This window comes from Pristiophorus japonicus, chromosome 3, assembly GCF_044704955.1.
Source record: "Pristiophorus japonicus isolate sPriJap1 chromosome 3, sPriJap1.hap1, whole genome shotgun sequence".
Classification (NCBI taxonomy): Eukaryota; Metazoa; Chordata; class Chondrichthyes; family Pristiophoridae; genus Pristiophorus; species Pristiophorus japonicus.
The window spans coordinates 172,444,338-172,465,959 of record NC_091979.1 but is presented as its reverse complement, the minus strand read 5'-3'; the positions used below and the strand labels follow the sequence as shown (position 1 = coordinate 172,465,959).

At 43.8% G+C, this 21,622-nt stretch overlaps 1 protein-coding gene across 1 annotated transcript in view; it reads left to right on the top strand.

The window, feature by feature from the left end:
* vps8 (VPS8 subunit of CORVET complex) overlaps nt 1-21,622 on the top strand; it is a 961,193-nt gene that overhangs the window by 333,861 nt on the left and 605,710 nt on the right. Inside the window, exon 34 of the mRNA XM_070876055.1 lies at nt 6,872-6,918. Coding sequence (XP_070732156.1) covers nt 6,872-6,918 — 47 coding nt within the window. The remainder of the gene's footprint in view (nt 1-6,871; nt 6,919-21,622) is intronic.

Here is a 21,622-nt window from a genome sequence, read left to right as displayed (position 1 = left end):
GTGGAGGTGCAAGATAAGTTGGAGTGAGTAAGGATGTGCTGGAGTCGGGTAGGGAAGGCAGAGTGATTGGGATGTGATGAGAGGCACAGGAGGATAAAGGTGAATGGCTTTGTACCAATGTTTTGTGATCTAATGAGATCATTGAAAGTTTGCGCCACTGCACCCAGATCTTCCTGTCGACCTCCTGCTTGTGACCTCCTCTGTAATGTGCAACCCGGCTTTGGTAGTCTCCTGGGGAGGTGTCTTTTGCCCATGTCCTAACTCTCACCAAGTCCCGCTCACCTATCACCCATGTGCTCGCTGACCTACGTTGGTTTCCGGTTAAGCAGTGCCTCGATTTCAAAATTCTTATCCTTATTTTCAAATCCCTCCATGGCCTCGCCCCTTCCTATCTCTCTAATCTCCTCCAGCCTCACAACCCCCCGAGATGTCTGTACTGCTCTAATTCTGCCCTCCTGAGCATGCATGATTGTAATCGCTCAACCGTAGGTGGCCGTGCCTTCTGTTGCCTAGGCTTCAATCTCTGGAATTCCCTCCTTAAACCTCTCCGTCTCTCTACCTCTCTTTCCTCCTTCAAGATGCTCCATAAAACATGCCTCTTTGAGGTCACCTGTGTTAATTTCTACTTGTACGGCTCGATGTCAAATTCTTATTGCATTATACTCCTGTGATGCGTCTTGGGACGTTTCACTACGTTAAAGGCACTATATAAATACAAGTTGTTGTTGTTGGAAGAGGGCCTCCCTGCATGCTGTGACTTCCTCCATAAGCATATGGTGGGAGTCATGGGAGAACCTGGGTGCAGCCCTATACCTTTGTGCAGTGATAGTCAGTGTTTGCAGCACTTCATTGCTGTGGAACACTGACAGCACAAAAATTAAAAGTAAGGTGACCATGGTCCCTTTAAGGAAACCGTCTGATGATGCATCATGAATGACGTCATCAGACTCGCTTCCTTTGATTGAACCGGGAAACGCGCTGGGCGGGCTTAAAAAGCCCGATCAATGTAAATTCATTTTGGACAGTGGGATGGAGCCAGCAGCAGTGCTGCGACCCTCCACCACCACCGACCGCACCAGACGCACCGAGGTGAGCAAAATCTTGGCCTTGGCGGATTGAAGAGAGCTTGACTTTTCCTGATGATCCATTTTTGTCTATCCTCGGAACAATCCTGAAACGCTTGATCTCATGCCCATAAAGTCAACTGCAGTCTTCCCCAAGGTTCAACTCTTAGCTCCCTCCTAATCTTCATATACATGCTGCCTCTCAGAAGCAGCATCCTTATTTGACCCTGAGTTAAGCTTCACACACCACATTTGACCAATCACTAATGCCATCTATTTACACCTCTGCAAGAATTTACTGAGTTTGTCACTACCTCAGCCCCACTACTACCGAAACCCTGATGCACACTTTTGTCATCAGATGTGAAATTAGAAAAAATATATTTCCCCAACAAAGTTGTCTGTGTGGAAAAAGCATTCACAACTCTGTGAAGATAAATTAATGGGCTGCTCAATGGCTTCTTAACTCCACACTTAGCAAGTTCCAACTTCTCCATTCTATTCGGTTCTAAGTCCGACTCGCCAAACATCTCCATATTTGCCAGCCAGCACAGACACTCCATTTCCCCAAAGTATTAATTTCAAATTTTTGGTCTTCATCTGCAAATCCCTCCGTCAACTCACTTCATCCTATCTCTACAATCCTCTCCTGCCCTTCATTTAAGCTCACATCCTTTGCCTTTCTGTATTTGGATGATGCTTCTTCTCACCCTCCTGAAAGTGAAGTACTTGTTGTAGCTGATGAGATGGTTTCTGACTGAAGGGCTGGAGTGCATTGAGTTCCCACGCCCTGAAAAATTGACCATTGAGACCTATATAAGGCTCGAGATGTTCAATGTATCCCAGTATGATGGCAAACGCCAGGAGATGGCGGGGTCAGCCTTCACTGGCTGTTGGCACTGATTAATTTACAGTGCTTTAGGAGCGATACATCCAGAGCTTCAGTAGTATGGAAGTAGGCTGATCTCAATTTCTAGTACAAGGTTATTTATTTCATGTGAAGTGATACACAGTGCCTGAAAAGAACTGACACGAGTAGCACTGCAGGTTGCATTATTGGCCACATTCTTTGAATCACTCTCTTATTTTGGAGAAAAAAATATTAGAATCAGGGCAGTTTTGATTTTAATTCAATGGATAGTGACCGTATACATCCGACAGTGTTGCCATAGTGAACAGGAGAGGCTGTGACTTCAGACCAGCCTGACAGCTGTTCTTGAGCCATCTGACCCTGCAAACCATATTCCAGTCTAAGACATCTGCATGCCCTCTTCCCCCCCCCCCCCCGACACCCACCTCCTCACCACCACCAAAAGTGTGCTTTGCTAGGGTTGGGCAGTTCTTGCATCGCTGTTCCCTTTGATGAGCGTGTGTGATTAGAAACAAATGTGGTCACGAGTACATTCAAAGCAATAAATTCCTCCGACCACCCATTTCTTGTTTTAGACATGTTCACAAAAATCAGAAGATAATTCTAAGGAGTTTCTACAGGTACATAAAAAGGAAAAGAGTGGCCTAGAGGATTAGACTGGGGAATTAATAATGGAGAACAGGGAAATGGCAGAGACGTTAAACAACTATTTTGTATCAGTCTTCATGATAGAAGGCACTAAAAATATCCCAATAGTGGATAATTAAGGGGCTATAGGAAGGGAGGAACTTAATACTTATCACTAATGAAGTAGTATTCAGTAAAAAAATAATCGGACTAAAGGCGGCAAGTCCCCTTGATCTGATGGCTTGCATCCTAGGGTCTTAAAAGAAGTGGCTGCAGAGATAGTGGATGCATTGGTTGTAATCTACCAAAATTCCCTGGATTCTGGTCCCAGCGGATTGGAAAACTGCAAATGCAACGCCCCTATTTTTTTAAAAAAAAGGAGGCAGACAAAAAGCAGGAAACTATAGACCAGTTAGTCTAACATCTGTTGTTGGGAAAATGCTGGAGTCCATTATTAAGGAAGCAGTAGCGAGACATTTGGAAACGCATGATTCAATCAAGCAGAGTCAGCATGGTTTTATGAAAGGGAAATCATGTTTGACAAACTTGCTGGAGCTCTTTGAGAATGTAATGAGCAGGGTGGATAAGGGGGAACCAGTGGATGTGGTGTATTTGGATTTGCAGAAGGCATTCGATAAGGTGCCACATAAAAGGTTACTGCACAAGATAGAAGTTCACACGGTTGGGGGTAATATATTAGCATGGATAGAGGATTGGCTAACTAACAAAAAACAGAGTCGGGATAAATGGGTCATTTTCTGGTTGGCAAATGGTAATTAGTGGGGTACTGCAGGGATTGGTGCTGGGTCCTGAAGTATTTACAATATATAGTAATGACTTGGATGAAGGGACTGAGTGTAATGTAGCCAAGCTTGCTGATGATACAAAGATGGGTGGGAAAGCAAATTGTGAGAACACAAAAAATCTGCAAAGGGATATAGACAGGCTAAGTGAGTGGGCAAAAATTTGGCAGATGGAGTATAATGTTGGAAAATGTGAGGTTATCCACTTTCGCAGAAATAATAGAAAAGCAAATTATAATTTAAATGGAGAAAAATTGCAAAGTGCTGTAGTACAGAGAGACCTGGGGATCCTTGTGCATGAAACGCAAAATGTTAGTATGCAGGTACAGCAAGTAATCAGGAAGGCAAATGGAATGTTGGCCTTTATTGCAAGGGGAATAGGGTATAAAAGCAGAGAAGTCTTGCTACAACTGTACAGGGTATTGGTGAGGCCACACCTGGAGTACTGCATACAGTTTTGGTCTGCGTATTTAAGGAAGGAAAAACTTGAATTGGAAGCTGTTCAGAGAAGATTCACGAGGATGATTCTGGAGATGAGGGGGTTGACTTATGAAGATAGGTTGAGTAGGTTGGGCCTATACTCATTGGAGAATGAGAGGTGATCTTATCAAAACATATAAGATAATGAGGGGACTCGACAAGGCGGATGCAGAGAGGATATTTCCACTCACAGGGGAAACTAAAACTCTGGGACATAGTCTCAGAATAAGGGGCCGCCCATTTAAAACTGAGATGAGGAGGAATTTCTTCTGAGGGTTGTAATCTGTGGAATTCTCTGCCCCAGAGTACTGTGGAGGCTGGGTCATTGAGTATATTTATGGCGGAGATAGACAGATTTTTGAGCAATAAGGGAATAAAGGGTTATGGAGATTGGGCAGGGAAGTGGAGCTGAGTCCATGATTAGATCAGCCATGATCTTATTAAACATAATATTAATTGGCGGAGCAGGCTCGAGGGGTTAGGTGGCCTACTCCTGCTCCTATTTCTTATGTTGTTTGCCGTGCTGTTGGATTATCAACGGCGGAGGTGCTTGGGTGCACGGCAACCGGAGCGGCTGAGTGAGGGGCTGTGGGGAAGCATCCAGTCACCGGGCAAGAGGCGGACTAATCCTAGATACTGTTGGTGGAAGGGAGATGGGGGGGCGGTTGGGGTCTGGTGTGACCTGAGGTCACTGGGAGAGAGGGGTCTGGTGTGAGCTCGCGCCTCCATGGGGGTGGGGAAGGGAAGGTGTGACCTCAGCCAAGGGCGGGGGGGGGGGTGGCGCAGTGGGATGAAAGATCAGGTTAGGGTTAGGGTCACGTGGCGGGGGGGGGGGGGGGGAGGAGATGTCCCCCCATGTCTCCTCCCTCCCCCCAGAGACATGTGTGACCTCTGTCTCTGGGGGGGGGGTTAGTTGTGACCTCTGTCTCTGGGGGGAGGGGTCAAGTATGACCTCAGTCACGGGGGGGGGAGAGGCGGGGAATCGATGTGACCTCAGTTACTGGTGAGGGGTGTAGCGGGGGGGGGGCGGGTGAATGGTGTCTGAATGCGCTTCAATGGTGACATCATATCCACAGTAATTATATGCACATTTGTTTTGCATTTGTAGTGTATATGTGCAGTTGCTAAAATATAGGCTGCTATAAAATGTTACCTCGCTAAGCTGCGCAACCTACATTTTTCATCCTGGCTACTTTGCTGTGCTCCCACTTTGTGTGTCCCCCACTTCAGTTGAGAAAATATGGTCACCCTACTGTAACGCCTTCAACCTGTTTTTTTTTTTTGATACACTTTGCTTTAAAACACATCACTTATGCACAAACCATTTCCAAATACTTTCAGTGTAGATAAAAAGATCAGAAATCCTCAAATGTAACGCCTCTGTTTATAAAGCCTCGGATTCTATTTTTTTGTTTACAGCTTTATCAACTTGCTCTCGCACTTTGAGATTTTAGTATCTGAATCTTTGTCTTTGTTTTTCTCCTTTTTAAAGTTATCCTCTTTGTTGATGTTGCCTCAGTGTCTTCACTCCAGAGTAAAATAATGAACATACGTACCCCACAAAAAATATATATAAACATGATGACTCACAAAATAATAGATCTTCAAAGAAATCTTTTAGAGTCATTACTTGTCAGCATTTTAGTTGAAGCCTTTTATTGCCCAACAGAAAAAGTCAACAATTAAATGTGTTTTTGTGAACACACTATCTACAGCTCATTAGCACTAAAAACAATATATTTGGGGTCAGTTGTAACAATAACTTGATGTGCATGTGCAGCTATATGTCCTAGGAATCCAGATATTTTTACACATCAGCAAGAGTAGAGATACCTGTATAATAGGGCAGCTGATATTTCCCCAGTTATAGTTCCAAAATAATTGTTCCATGCATTTCCCTTTTATATACATATGGTAAATTGGTGTTCCCATCTCTCCTCCCCCAGCCTCTTGATATGGTGACTTCTCCACTCCAACATCCTCATTCATAGCATTACATAGAATATACGGCACAGAAACGGGCCAATCAGCTCAACCAGTCCATGCTTAGCTATTCAAACCGCTTGCAGTAAGACACAGTGGCGGAATGCTTTCAAAGATGAGGCTACCCCAGATTCATTGAGGTCTGAAATCTTGTGAAAGTAGGCCTTTTTCTGATGAGACAGAGGTGGGGCTATCCTTGACTCCTAATGGTGTTTCCTGATGACCTTTAGCTTCAACAGCTGGAGTAGGCACCTTATGAAGTGGCTATGGATAGGGGAGACTGAAGTGCATTAGGATGTTGGGTAGAGTGAAGACTTGAAGGCATATAGAATAGGAAGTCTGTGGGTGCATTCACACTACAACTGGATTTGCATGCATTCGTACGTGCATTTACACTACAATAGTTCTCTTTGTACCAGCATTACCAGTTAATAGTCTTTGTCCAGATCCAGGGCCTGACCTGACTCTGGAGCAAAGCAGAGCATGACTTCTTGCAGGAGGGGGAGACTTGTTCAACTTTACTCTGGTGTAAGGTCAACCCTTAACACTGGATTTCAACTGCACAAATATATAATTGTTGAGACATAGAATTTGTTCAAATTGGCTAATAAGTATAGCTTAGAAGGCATAGGAGAGGATCAGAGGTATCAAAAAAGCATAGAGAGTTGATACCATTGTCCATGATTCAATCAATTAATTTCCTGGATGCAAACATTGTCTTCGTTACTGTGTTGCCTTGGATTAAATATAGTACAGCACCAAGGTGGCATTGTCACAGAACTCTGCATTTGAAATCTGGAATTTAAGTAATTGGGAAAAATTAAAAATAGATTAATTTCTTCACTTTTGGTTAGATCCTCAAAAGTTAAAGGTGAGCCCTTATTCTGTTTTCAATCTACCCTAAATACCCTTAGTTTTTTTAAATTGGGGGTGAACTTCAATGATGGTTACTTAGTGTGAATAAAGATGGATGTGTCCTGGTGATAAAACTTGTCCGCATTATATAATTGCTGTTTTCATTGTTTTTATTTATTATTTTCCAGGATCAACACTTACTATTTCAGTTATTACAAAGTCTACTGGATTCTTTGTGAGTATGCTTTTGCCTGTTTGCTAAATGTGATTGAGTATATAGGCATCAGGTTAAAGACTCCCAAGGATCTGTTCTGGGCTGATGATTTTCATACTTTTCATAAATGGCTTGGTGGAAAATACTTGCATTTAACTTTTTTAAATTTGCTGCTGATTTGCTTACCACATGATATGGCAAAGTTACAAGTGTAAGGCAGATTGATAGCATTTTCAAGGATATGGAATAAGTAAATGGATGAGCTAAGGAATGGTAGGTAATCGTAAGTTGAACCATATTGGAACAGGAATAGGGTGTGCTTTAACAAAGGCGAAGAATACATTTTTTTGTGTATTATCATTGATCTTTCATAAATTCACACAAACTCACACTTTTATCAGCAAAACTAATCATGTGTTATAATTCGGACTTTTCTTCCAACGTACATGGTTATTCGCACTCACCCTAAAAACAATTTCCTCAAGCAGACCTAACTTTCCTATGAACTAAAAATTAACATAATCCATCAAGTTATTGGGATAGTGTTGCAAAGAGTTATCAATTTACTGTTATACCACTCAAAATAGTGTGGGATGCCCATACTGATGAGCAGAAAAACACCCTGTTGATAAACCATCTATTTATCCTGGACGTTGGAAATAGATACCTTCCATCCTCAAGGATTTACATGTTTTGAGGGTTTTCAGCTTGTTTAGAATCTTAGGAATGGATTTTCGGCTTTCTTCGTTTAGGGGCGAAGGCCGGGCGGGAATATTACTCCCCAATTAGCGCTGCCGATTAATTGCCTAACTTTGGCATTTGGGGTCTGCGCCAGAGGCGCAGCACAAAGGGGCGCATTGTACTATTTTCGCAGCGCAAAAACGGGATCCTCGCCAACTTTAGTGCGGGGCTGGGAGCGCTCCGAGAGAGGCCTTGGGAAGGGGAAAAAAAACATTAAAAAAATATTGCCAACACCCTTACCTGACAAATTGCTGCAAAAATATAAAAAAATAAAAACTTTCACTTACCTTTTTAGTTTTTCCAGCTTACCGCTGCCGGCAGGGCTGGACCGCTGTGGTTTCCCTGGCAGTCATTGGGGCGCGGCGTACGGGTTGGGTGAGTCTCGAAACTCTGACGTTGTCACAGTGGGAAGCGTTTCACCCTGGCGCAGCTCTCGCCGACGGTGCTTCTAAGCATCACCGCAAAAACCGAGCCGAGGATCGCGACAGGGCGAAAAACAGCCGAGCGCCCGATTTTTCGCCGCGGATGGTCAAAATGCGGCGAAAACTCAGTCGCAAACCACCTGAAAATCCAGCTGTTAGTGTTGATATCTGCAAAGATTACTTGCATTAATAAATGGTATGTTACGGGAGTGTTCTCTTGGGATTACTTTTAAGAAATTGAATTTATTAACTATTTATTGATGATCCTCAACTTCATCCCAATGACTGTTGTACTATTGTAGTAATGGAAACATTTTCTGCTGTTATGTTTAGTATCTGCAGCTATACACATTTCTAGTTTCCTTGGGGCAAATTTTGGCCAGTACAAATTTCTGGCGCACTCACCAAAGGTCCGCTGCTTTTGTGGAGCGATTAGGGCGCCATAAATCTTCAGGCCCATTTTGGCCACTCCCCAGCCTCTCCTCCATGGTGGCGCAGCGTGGCAATTCTATTTGGGGGGGGGGGGGGTGGGGGGGTGCGGAGCCAGGTCCTGGTGCTGAAAACAGTGCCGGGACCTCTGCACATGCATGCTAGAGTGTGCGCGCATGTGCAGTAGCTCCTCGCAGCCCAACACTGTGTGAGATGGGCCGAAGCACGCCGTCCCTATCCCAGGCCGAGTGGCCTGCCGCACATTCTGATATCGAAGGATTGCAGACCGGTGCAAGCATTGACTTGGTGCAGAGCCAGGATGGCAAGGAGAATTCATAGGACACCGAAGAGGAGTTCATTGACAGCCAAAAGTGCCCAGTGTGTGAGGTCGTCTTCCCACTCAACCTGGAGGACTTTGATTTCGAGCAGCACTTTGTGAAGCACTTTGTTTTGGAGTGTCCAGTGTGCCAAAGGACCTTTCCAGAGAACAGACAAGCTGCCTCTGAAGACCATGTGCAGTCCCATTTTATGGAGGTCAACTGAGGGGCAAACAACAAACCAGTTTGAGTTCTACTTTATAAACTTGCTGCCGAGACCAGCCTTTCCTCTCCCACCCCCACTCCCGACCCGGCCCACTGCCTTCCCCGGCCGATTTCAACTAAAGGTAGGATTTAACACCATTTTTTAATTGTTGTTGTTGTTGTTCAATTGTTTATCCTATTTTCATGTAAGTATTTGAAATTTTATATTGAATGCTTGGTGCAGATCCTACCTGCGCCGATTTGTTAACTGCCTGCAACGTTTTTCAGAGCTGGCCACATACACTGACCTAAGTGGATTTGGTGTAACTTTTAGCTGGCCAAAATGGCATAAATGGCCAAAACTGACATAAGTGTCTGGGAATGCCCCCTTTTGGGAAAAAAACCAACTGAACTAAAAAAAAAAATCGTACCTAACTGACTTAGTCTGGAGCAAATTTTTTGGGGAAAATGGCATTTTTTAACTTACGCCAGAAAAAAACAACTTACTCCAAAAAAATTGATGCAAGTCATGGCCAAAATTGGGCCCCTTATCACTTCGCATTTCACTCTTTTTACATGCTTCTGGAGTTCTCTCTAATCTTTTCAGTTTTTGCACAAAAATCAGCATCAAGCAATCGTAAAGTAGGATGAAAAAGATCGCTTCCTCTATACTGCCCCAATTAATTGCATGTCACGTGTAGCACAGGTTAGGTGAAAAATAAATCTCCTATACTGCGCATTTAAGCACCCAAGTCAAATAAAGCATAGATTAGATGCATGTGAAAACTCCTCATAACCCAAACCTAGCATAGTTGCATCAGTATGATCGTTCCATTTCCCACACATCTGTGTTAATGGTCTTTGAGTGACCCTCTACATAAGTGCTGAATTATGAGCAGTTTGTGCTTGACTCATTTTGGTTAAAACTCTTCCAACCAATGGAAGCAGGAGATATTCAACCCTTCAATCTGGGCAGGGAGTGAATCCAGCACAGTCCCTTAAAATCATATGGGTGAATTTTAACCCCCCACCCCAAAACAGGTGGGATTGGGACGGGTGAGATGTGAAAATTTTAAAAATCTCCAACTGACCTCCAACCCGCCCACTTCTGATTTAGCGGGACGGGGGACGGGCAACCAACCCATTCTCAGGAGGCGGATTGACCATATCAGTATTATAATGAGGCTATCTGCAGGCTGGGTTTCCCGAACCTCGGGAAACCTGGCAGCTAAAGGGAAGCAAGGACTGCTTTGTGGAGAAGGCAACTGTCTTTACATCACTGCTTGTGGACCAGGAGGGGCAGGAGTGCTTCCCCACCGGCCCCCAAGCTTACCCGCTTCCCTGCCTGCGATGGTGGGGAAAATGTTGGAATCAATTATTAAAGATGTAATAGCAGCGCATTTGGATTGGTCCAAGTCAGCATGGATTTATGAAAGGGAAATCATGCTTAACAAATCTTTTAGAATTTTTTGAGGATGTAACTAGTAGAGTGGACAAGGGAGAACCAGTGGATGTGGTGTATTTGGACTTCAAAAGGCTTTCGACAAGGTCCCACACAAGAGATTAGTGTGCAAAATTAAAGCACATGGAATTGGGGATAATGTATTGACATGGATAGAAAACTGGTTGGCAGACAGGAAGCAGAGAGTCGGAATAAACGGGTCCTTTTCAGAATGGCAGACAGTGACTAGTGGGGTGCCGCAGGGCTCCGTGCTGGGGCCCCAGCTATTTACAATATACATCAATGATTTAGATGAAGGAATTGAATGTAATATAAAAAATGTAAGTTTGCAGATGACACTAAGCTGGGTGGCGGTGTGAGCTGTGAGGAGGATGCTAAGAGGCTGCAGGGTGACTTGGACAGGTTAGGTGAGTGGGCAAATGCATGGCAGATGCAGTATAATGTGGATAAATGAGAGGTTATCCACTTTGAGGGCAAAAACAGGAAGACAGAATATTATCTTAATGGTGACAGATTAGGAAAAGGGGAGGTGCAACGAGACCTGAGTGTCATGGTACATCAGTCATTAAAGTTGGCATGCAGATACAGCAGGCGGTGAAGAAGGCAAATGGCATGTTGGCCTTCATAGCTAGAGGATTTGAGTAAAGGAGCAGGGAGGTCTTACTGCAGTTGTACAGAGCCTTGGTGAGGCCTCACCTAGAATATTGTGTTCAGTTTTGGTCTTCTAATCTGAGGAAGGACGTTCTTGCTATTGAGGGAGTACAGCAAAGGTTCACCAGACTGATTCCCGGGATGGCTGGACTGATCAACTGGGCTTGTATCCACTGGAGTTTAGAAGAATGAGAGGGGATTTCCTAGTAACATATAATATTCTGACGGGATTGGACAGATTAAGAGGCGGGAAGACTGTTTCCGTTGCTGGGGAGTTCCAGAACCAGGGGTCACAGTCTAAGAATAAGGGGTAAGCCATTTAGGACCGAGATGAGGAGAAACTTCTTCACTCAGAGAGTGGTTAACCTGTGGCATTCTCTACCGCAGAAAGTTGTTGAGGCCAGTTCGTTAGATATATTCAAAAGGGAGTTAGATATGGCCTTACGGCCAAAGGGATATGGAGAGAAAGCAGGAAAGGGGTACTGAGGTTGAATGATCAGCCATGATCTTATTGAATGGCAGTGCAGGCTCGACGGGCCAAATGGTCTGCTCCTGCACCTAAATTCTATGTTTCTGCCATCATCCCCCACCTCCCCGGGAATGGCAACCACCCCCCAAGATCTGGATCCTCATGCTCCCATTAATGCAGTTGTAGGCTCCCTACCTGCTCTTGTGCTGCAGCCTTTGTCACAGTGTTCCCTGCCTGACAGAGCTGAGCCTGACGCTCAGGCTGACTTCCGGGCAGGGAACCTGCTGGAAATAAAAGATGCACGCTGTAGAGTCAAAACTGCATAACATTTCTGAGCAACCTGGACCCCAACTACAACTCCTCCCTCCCACCCCCGCTTAAATTAAGATCGGGGCCATAGGTTCACAGCCAGTCATGTCTGAGCTAATTATTTGCTTAAGCATTCAAAGCGAATCCCATTGCCCTGCTCCCTCCTCATAACCACGTATCTTCATTTTTCAATGTTTTATTTACCCTTCCAATAAAAAGATCTCTGTTCCAACCACTGAGGAAAGCAATCCTGGGATAAAGATTTTGAGTTCTCAGAAAAGACTGGCAAAACCAGGGCTCTTTAGTCTTGAAAGCAGGTGACTGAGGGGTTGCATTTTAGAAGTGTGTAAGATACTAAGGGGTCGAAATTGGGTTTTATATGCTGCCCGTTACCGCGCGCGGGAGGTGGCTAACGGGGGGCAAATGCTTACTGTCGTCAATAAGCGGCCTTGACACCTCGCCCTAGAATTAGTTTGCTCTTTGGCAGAGGCCCCAAGAGGCAATGCTGCACCGGCTAGTGCCACCTGCATGGTGACGTCATCCAGCATACAACGCCTCTGACGCCTCTGTCACGACATTTGCTTTGTACGGCTGCCATACAAATAGGTGGCTGTACAGCCAGGAAAAAGTTGTCATAACAGAGAGCGTATCTCAGGTGGAATCGCCTAGAAAGGAAGGTAAGTTTTTTTTTATTTCTGCATGTTTTCATTAGTTTTAAGAGTGGGGAAGTGTGTGTGTGGATCGGAGAATTTTTAGTTTTTTTTTCCCGTTTTTTTTCGAGCATGGCGGTAGCCTCCCGTCGGGAAATTCAGTCGGCCTCCTGAGCTCCCACCCGAGGATGAGTGTGCAATGCCACTTTTTAGCACTGCTCTCTCATCTTTGTGTATAAAAACTGAATTTAGGACTTTGAGGCTGCACCCAATGCCTGCCGCTAAAATCAGCAGTCAGGCGGTGACATTGCCTTAAAAACGGCGGTACCGAATTTCGACCCATAAATGTTGAGCAGTTAATCAGCAGCACTATTCCATGGAAGACAAGCCAAAACTGGTGAAAAAACAATTTAGGACAGATTTCTTGAAGAATTCCTTCATGAAAAGATTGTTCAACCCTTCAAATGTTTTCCTGGTAGGGGAGTGGAGGTGAAAACCTTAGGTTCATTCAAGAAATAGTTCAATTGTGATTTTTTTGGATTGATATGCTGGGAGACTGAGGAGAAATGGACAGATTTCATACCTTCAAAGAAAATAGTTTTGTTTCTGCATTTTTTTCCCCTGGAGAGCTTCAAGATTTGAGAAGAGCTTTATTTTAAATATATATTCAGCACTGTACTGATTCTTTATAAAGCAGTTGTTCTATGACAGAAGAAATCAATTTTTAAACCTGAAAATGTATTTTACAGGACAGAGAATTAATCTGAATGTTTTACATATTAAGGATGCTACAGGAAGACTAGCCAGCTGTCAAAATGTTACAAAATAAACTTCTCCAGCATGAAGTAGAAACTGTTAGTGTGAATACATTTTTTTTTAAATGCACAGTTGGATCTCTCTTTATGAATAACAATATTCTGATTTTTGATAAATTTAATGGCACAGATAATGATGCACATTTTTTATCATATGTAAAATTCTGAATAGCTGGGTACTTTTTAATGATTTAACCATTTAGAGAGCATGGATACAAGCATACAGGGTAATGCAGGTGAGTGAACAATAGCGCTATAATGTTTGCTCAGTTTATAACATTCTAAAATATTAATTTCAGGTAGGGTATAGGTAGGTAAAGAAAATTTTAAAAAGAACTTGAGTTTATGTAGTGCCTTTCATGACCTTGGGCACCCGAAGCACTTTACAGCAATGAAGTACTTTTTGAAGTGTAGTCACTGTTGCAATGTAGGGAGCACAGAAACCACAGGACACTGTAAGATCCCACAAACAACAATGAGATAAATGATGAGATAATCTGTTTTACTGATGTTGCTTGAGGAATAAATATTAGCCAGGCCACAGGAGAACTCCCCTGCTCTTTTTCAAAACAGTGCCATGGGATCTTTTACATCCACCTTAGAGAACATAAGAACATAAGAATTTGGAACAGGAGTAGGCCATCTAGCCCCTCGAGCCTGCTCGGCCATTCAATAAGATCATGGCTGATCTGGCCGTGGACTCAGCTCCACTTACCCGCCCGCTCCCCGTAACCCTTAATTCCCTTTTGGTTAAAAATCTATCTATCTGTGACTTGAATACATTCAATGAGCTAGCCTCAACTGCTTCCTTGGGCAGAGGATTCCACAGATTCGCAACCCTCTGGGAGAAGAAATTCCTTCTCAACTCGGTTTTAAATTGGCTCCCCTGTATTTTGAGGCTGTGCCCCCTAGTTCTAGTCTCCCCGACCAGTGGAAACAACCTCTCCGCCTCGATCTTGTCTATTCCTTTCATTATTTTAAATGTTTCTATAAGATCACCCCTCATCCTTCTGAACTCCAACGAGCAAAGACCCAGTCTACTCCATCTATCATCATAAGGTAACCCCCTCATCTCCGGAATCAGCCTAGTGAATCGTATCTGTACCCCCTCGAAAGCCAGTATATCCTTCCATAAGTAAGGTGACCAAAACTGCACGCAGTACTCCAGGTGCGGCCTTACCAATACCTGATACAGTTGTAGCAGGACTTCCCTGCTTTTGTACTTCATCCCTCTCGCAATGAAGGCCAACATTCCATTCGCCTTCCTGATTACCTGCTACACCTGCAAACTAACTTTTTGGGATTCATGCACAAGGACCCCCAGGTCCCTCTGCACCTCAGCATGTTGTAATTTCTCCCCATTCAAATAATATTCCCTTTTACTGTTTTTTTTCCCAAGGTGGATGACCTCACACTTTCCGACATTGTATTCCATCTGCCAAACCTTAGCCCATTTGCGTAACCTATCTAAATCTCTTTGCAGCCTCTCTCTGTCCTCTATACAACCTGCTTTCCCACTAATCTTTGTGTCATCTGCAAATTTTGTTACACTACACTCTGTCCCCTCTTCCAGGTCATCTATGTATATTGTAAACAGTTGTGGTCCCAGCACCGATCCCTGTTGCACACCACTAACCACCGATTTCCAACCCGAAAAGGACCCATTTATCCCGACTCTCTGCTTTCTGTTCGCCAGCCAATTCTCTATCCATGCTAATACATTTCCTCTGACTCCGCGTACCTCTATCTTCTGCAGTAACCTTTTGTGTGGCACCTTATCGAATGCCTTTTGGAAATCTAAATACACCACATCCATCGGTACACCTCTATCACCATGCTCGTTATATCCTCAAAGAATTCCAGTAAATTAGTTAAACATGATTTCCCCTTCATAAATCCATGCTGCGTCTGCTAGATTGCACTATTCCTATCTAGATGTCCCGCTATTTCTTCCTTAATGATAGTTTCAAGCATTTTCCCCACTACAGATATAAAAGAGGGCAGACAGGGCCTCGGTTTAACGTCTCATTCAAAAGATAACTATCAATCTGTTGATTAATTTGAAAGTTATGTGAAGTCATCTTCATCCTGCAAGTGAAATTTTAAATTATTGCCATGTTTTGAGATTTTATTTAATCTATTTGGCCCAGAGGGGATTTTTGATTAATTTAGATTATAGAGAGGGAAGAGGGCTTCAAACCAGGATTATCCTGGCGTCTCTAGGAATTAATCTCCAGGACACTGTTGTGAGCAATGCAGGAGAAAAATCATAGGGGCATTAAAATAAATTGTTTATTTTGTTTTTCTTTGAACACTTTTGTTTATTATTTATAAAATAATTGGAGATAGTATAAATGGCTGTTTGATCGGGTGGGGCAATTGGAGGCAGGAGGTCTTGTGATGAAACCTCCAGGAATATGTCCAACCAGAGTTAACATCCCTAAAGTGTGGGAGGGGAGAGAGGGAGGCAGGCGAGTGGGGAAAAGGGGAAGGAGAAGTGGTGGAGAAGCGGAGCAGAGAGGGGAAAAGCGGAGCAGGGAGGTGATTGGGACGACACCTCCTTAGGCTTGCCACGCTCTAACTCTGCACCGGGCAATTCTTCAACTTCCGGCTCAATCTTTTCTCTTCTTTGATGAACAATCCTCAGATTTTCTTCAGGTCTTCCAGCGCTCAGAGATTTTTGGACAGCTCTCCCTCATGAATTATTATTCTTTGTTTCTATGTAGTAAACAATATGCTTTCAGCAATCAAAACATACATCTAAAATTAATATCGACTATTTACTGTGGAACCTTTATTATCCACACTCAACAACAACACCAACTTGCATTTATATAGTACCCTTAGCGCACTACAATGTCCCATGGCAATCTTATTATCTGCCTTCCTTATTATCGACTAGCATGTTCAAGGGATTGAAGCCTTATACAAGACATTGCCTCATTGCATAGTCCATTAACACCAGTCTCTTCCTGTTTGATGTAAATAAACAATATAGCACAAAGGGGTTGAAATCAATTCATGTTATTTGTATTTCCTTGTCTTTGTTTCTATGGTTGTGATATTGTTATACTGTAAGTGTAAGACGAAGATTTGGAGACTCCCAATTATTACCAATTTCCATTATCTACCAGACAATGGAAGGTCCCTTTTATTATGTTGGATAATGAAGGTTTTGTTGCTCAGCTAAATTAGAATAGAGTCCCACTGTTTCTTTAAAGTGGCAGGATGGCTTCAGTTGCACTCATGCCTCTAAATCACATAGTTGTAGGTTCAAGCTCCACTACAGGCTAACATTTTAGTGCAATATTGTGGGAGTGATGTCTTTTGGATGAGATGTTAAATCGAGGTGGTATCTGCCTGTTCAGGTGAACGTTAGGCACTATTTAAAGAAGAGCAGGGCGTTCTCCTGGGATCCTGGCCAGCAGCACTAAAATCGATTTAATTGGTCATTCATCTAATTTTCTGTTTCTGGAATAGTACAGTATGAAAACTGGCCGCAATGTTCACATGCTTAACAACAGTGACTGCACTTCAAAAATATTAATTATGAAGCACTTTGGACTGACTGAGGATGTGATAAGATGCTGTATGAATGCAAGTTATTTTTTTCTAAAGAAATTGGGTAATCTCTTTTTCCATTTCTACATGAACAGGTATGAGCTTCCTTCTCTCACCTCGAAGAGATATTTACACATTTTCTGCCATTAGGTGGAGCAGATAAAATTGAAGTCTCTAACAAGTATCAAGAAAAGGCCAAGTCTATTTCTCTGTTCCTTAATGGCTATAAGGTTGGCTGACATTAATTGGATTTAAAAATGCTTAATGAAAACAGAAAAGATTTCCAAGTGATGTTATTTAATTGTATTTTGTCATGAGTAAAAGCTCAATTACTTTTAGATTCCAATGACTTATAGACTTCAACCCAAGCTGACTTTAAAAAAAGCTCACGTGCGGAATAACAAAAATGATTAGGCCAAGGGAGAAGACTTGTATGTGATTCCTACTCTTAAAATATATTAACTGATAACTGACAATCACAGGGAGATTTTACTACAGTTTGGCTAGGGTCCCAAAAATAGCAACAACTTCTATTTACATAGTGCCTTTAACGTAGTGAAACGTCCCAAGGTGTTTCACAGGAGTATTATGTGAGAAAAGTTTTTGACACCAAGCTGCATAAGTAGAAATTAGCGCAGGTGACCAAATGCTTGTTCAAAGAGGTATGTTTTAAGGAGTGTCTTGAAGGAGGAAAGAGAGGCAAAAAGGTTTAGGCAGGGAGTTCCAGAGCTAGACAACAGAAGACACAGCCACCAATGGTTGAGCGATTATAATCAGGGATGCTCAAGAGGGAAGAGTTAGAGGAGCGCAGACATCTCGCGGGGGGGGGTTGGAGGAGATTACAGAGATGGGGAGGGGCGAGGCCATGGAGGGATTTGAAAAAAGGGATGAGAACTTTGAAATCGAGGCGTCGCTTAACCAGAAGCCAATGTAGGTCAGCGAGCACGGGGGTGATGGGTGAACGGGACTTGGTGCAAGTTAGGACATGGGCAGCTAAATTTTGGATCACCTCTAGTTTACGTAGGGTAGAATGTGGGAGGCCAGTCAGGCGTGCGTTAGAATAGTAAAGTCTAGAGATAAGAAAGGCATGGATGAAGGGTTCAACAGCGGATGAGCTGAGGTAAGTGTGGAGCTGGGCGATGTTAACGGAGGTGGAAATAGGCGGTCTTCGTTATGCTGCGGTTATGTGGTCGAAAGCTCGTATAACACCAAGATTGCAAATAGGCTGGTTCAGCCTCAGACAGAAGTTGGGGAGAGGGATGGAATCTTTGGCCGGAGATTGTGGCGGGGACCAAAAACAATGGCTTCGGTCTTTAAAATATTCAATTGAAGAAAATTTCTGCTCATCCAGAACTGGATGTCGGACAAGCAGTCTGACAATCTAGAGACCGTGGAGGGGTCGAGAGAAGTGGTATTAAGGTAGAGATGGCTATCATCAACGTACGTGTGGAAACTGATGCTGTGTTTTTGTCTGAGAGGCAACATGTAGATGAGAACTAGGAGGGGACCAAGGATAGATCCTTGGGGGACACCAGAGGTAATGATGCAGGGGTGGGAAGAGAAGCCATTGCAGATGATTCTCTGGCCATGATTAGATAGGTAAGAATGGAACCAGGCAAGTAAAGTCCCACCCAGCTGGATGACGGTGGAGAGGTGTTGGAGAAGGATAGAGTGGTCAACCGCGTCAAAGGCTGCAGCCAAGTCAAGAAGGGCGAGGAGGGATAGTTTTTCCTTGTCACAGTCACAAAGGATGTCATTTGTGACTTTGTTGAGAGCCGTTTCGGTACTGTGGCAGGCGCGGATTGGGATTCAAACATGGAATTGTGAGAAAGATCGGCACGGATTTGGGAGGTGACAACACAGTCAAGGACTTTGGAGAGGAAAGGGAGGTTGGAGATGGGATGGTAGTTTGCAAGGACGGAGGGGTGGAGAGTTGATTTTTTGAAGAGAGGGGTGATGACAGCAAAATTGAGGGAGAGCGGGTCAGTAACTGAGGAGAGTGAACCATTAACAATGTCAGCTAACATGGTGGTCAGCAGTTTGGTCGGAATAGGATCAAGGGAGCAGGAAATGGGTCTCATGGACAGGATGAGCTCGGAAGGGTCATGAGGGAAGATCAGAGAAAAACTGGAGAAAGATGTGAGGTCAGGGCTAGGGCAGGAGGGATTCTTAGAGAAAATTTGGCCCGTGGGGCTAGGGGAAGGAAGGAAAGAGGCAGAGGCGGCCGATTGGATGGTCTCAATCTTAGAGACAAAGAAATCCATGAGCTAGACTTTCCATCGGGTTCGCCCCGCTACCCCCCAGTTATTGCCCATTTAACTGCTAAGATTTAGTCTAACGCCCAGATTTCAATAATAATGGATACTAATGCCCATTTATCGCCGGCGTAAGTTTCGGCATAAAGTTAACGCCGAGAATTGGCTGAACCATCCGCCATATTTTTTTTGTTAAATGATGACGTCAGCAATTGTGCACCGCCCAGAAGACTATTTATAATGGAAACTACGCCCAGAATATTGCCGAGCATGACTTTCAGCATCTCGCCAATAAACTGCCCAAAAAAACCCTCAAAAACAGTTGCACTCACCTGACCTTAACCCAGCGGTATGGACACCATTTTGTAATTCGGAGGACTTTTCATAAAAGGCTGCTTCAAGTTCATGGGAGCTTTGATGTAATTTGTGAGTGCTTTTAAAGTGGTTTTAAAATCTCTTGACAACCATCTAATCATATTGTGGAGAATTTGCATTTTTATTGAGTTTTTAGAGGACAATTTAATAATTCTGAATTCAGATAAATAGGGCATTTAGTAATCTTAATGCGGCCTGTAATTTCTCAGCCAGTTTTGATGACTACTCACGTGGTGCAGACTAGCGATTGGAGAAGGTATATTGAAGAGCGTTATGTGCCCAATCAAAGAGGTGGTAGACTGCTGAGGAGGAGGAGACCTTACACCCGACGCATTTACAGGGAGAAGCAGTCATTCTTGAACTTGTCCGAAAACACGTGCCTTAGAAGGCAGTGCTTCCGAAAGGAGGTCATCAGTGAGATATGCCAGCTCATTAAGGGAGATCTGCAGCCTACCAGCACCATCAGGGACCGCACTGCCCGTTGAAGTCAAGGTTACTGCGGCACTTTCCTTCTATGCATCCGGCTTCTTTCAGGCTTCAGCTGGTGACATTTGCTGCATCTCAGCATGCCACACATTGCTGCATTCAACAGGTGACTGAAGCCCTTTATGCATGCAGGATGGACTTTATAAGCTTCCCTATGACCAGGGAGTCACAGACTGAGAGGGCTTTAGGTTTCTTGAGAATAGCAAACTTCCCCAAGGTGCAGGGAGCAATAGACTGTACGCACATCACAATGCGAGCACCTTTTCAGGATGCAGAGTGTTTCCGAACCGAAAGGTATTCCACTCCCTGAATGTGCAACTAGTTGTCGATCACAAGCAAATAATCATGACAGTAAATGCTAATTTTCTGGGGAGCATCCAAGATGAGCACATCTTGTGTGAGAGCACTGTCTCTGGCCTGTTTAAGAGTCACGGTTGGATGCTGGGGGATAAAGGATATAGCCTTGCCAGCTGGCTCATGACCCCCCTGCATAAGACCCAGACGGAAGCCGAGAAGCGCTACAACGAAAACCACATAGCTACACGCAATATTGTCAAAAAGACAATTGGAATGCTTAAGCAGCGCTTCAGATGTCCGGACCGCTCAGGAGGCGAATTACAATACCACCCTGAGCAGCTCGCTCAGTTCATTGTGGTGTGTTGCATAACTTAACTATCAGGAGGGGATAACAATTGCCAGATGGGACTGCCAGTCCACCTCAGGAGAGAGGAGAGACGGAAGAGGAGGATGAGAAGGTGAACGATGACCTCGTGGAGGACAATCCGGCTTGTGTTGAAACCCTGGCCCCACCCCACCCTAGACCGCAGGAAAAGCCTTGTGGTAGTTATGCAGCTGCAAGACTGTTGCGTCAGTAGCTCGTAAATGAACGCATTGCTTGAACTAACGTTACTGGTAGTTACGCAGCTGCAAGACTGCTGTGTCCGCAGCTCATAAATGAATGCTTTACGTTACGTTGGTGACAGTTACAGTTGTGTTACGTTAAGTTTCATCTTTGTCTTTCCTGGCCTGGTCTCGCCAGTGTTTGCAAACTTTGTAAATGCTTAATGTTTCTGCTATTTGAAGTCACTGCACAATAATGTTAAGTTAAATAAAAAATGTTTAATGTTATAAAAGTGTAAATCAAATTTTTTTTAAAAACAGACACCATTAAAAGTTAACACTCGTGTATCCCCCATCCCCACCCAACAGTGAAAATTTTATAAATAACAAATAACAATAAAAACAACAGCAACAACAACATACTTTAAAAAGCAATTATAAATATAACAAACACCCACCCACCCATCCATCCAACATTCAACAAATTTTTTAACAGCAACAATTAGAAGAATTTCCACCCTCCCTACCTGTGGCCACGCTTCTCCTTTTCTTTACCCCTCAACTTAACCGCACCTCTTCCCTGTCCCCTACCAACTCCAACTCCAAACCACCTTGGAGCAGGGCATCTCGAGCGCTGCTGCTGTGTGGGATTGACGGCAGATTAATAGATCGGGCTGGAGATGGAGAGGCCGTTTCCAAGAAATGTCGTCCAAGTCTGAAGCAAGAGCTTCCTCCTGAC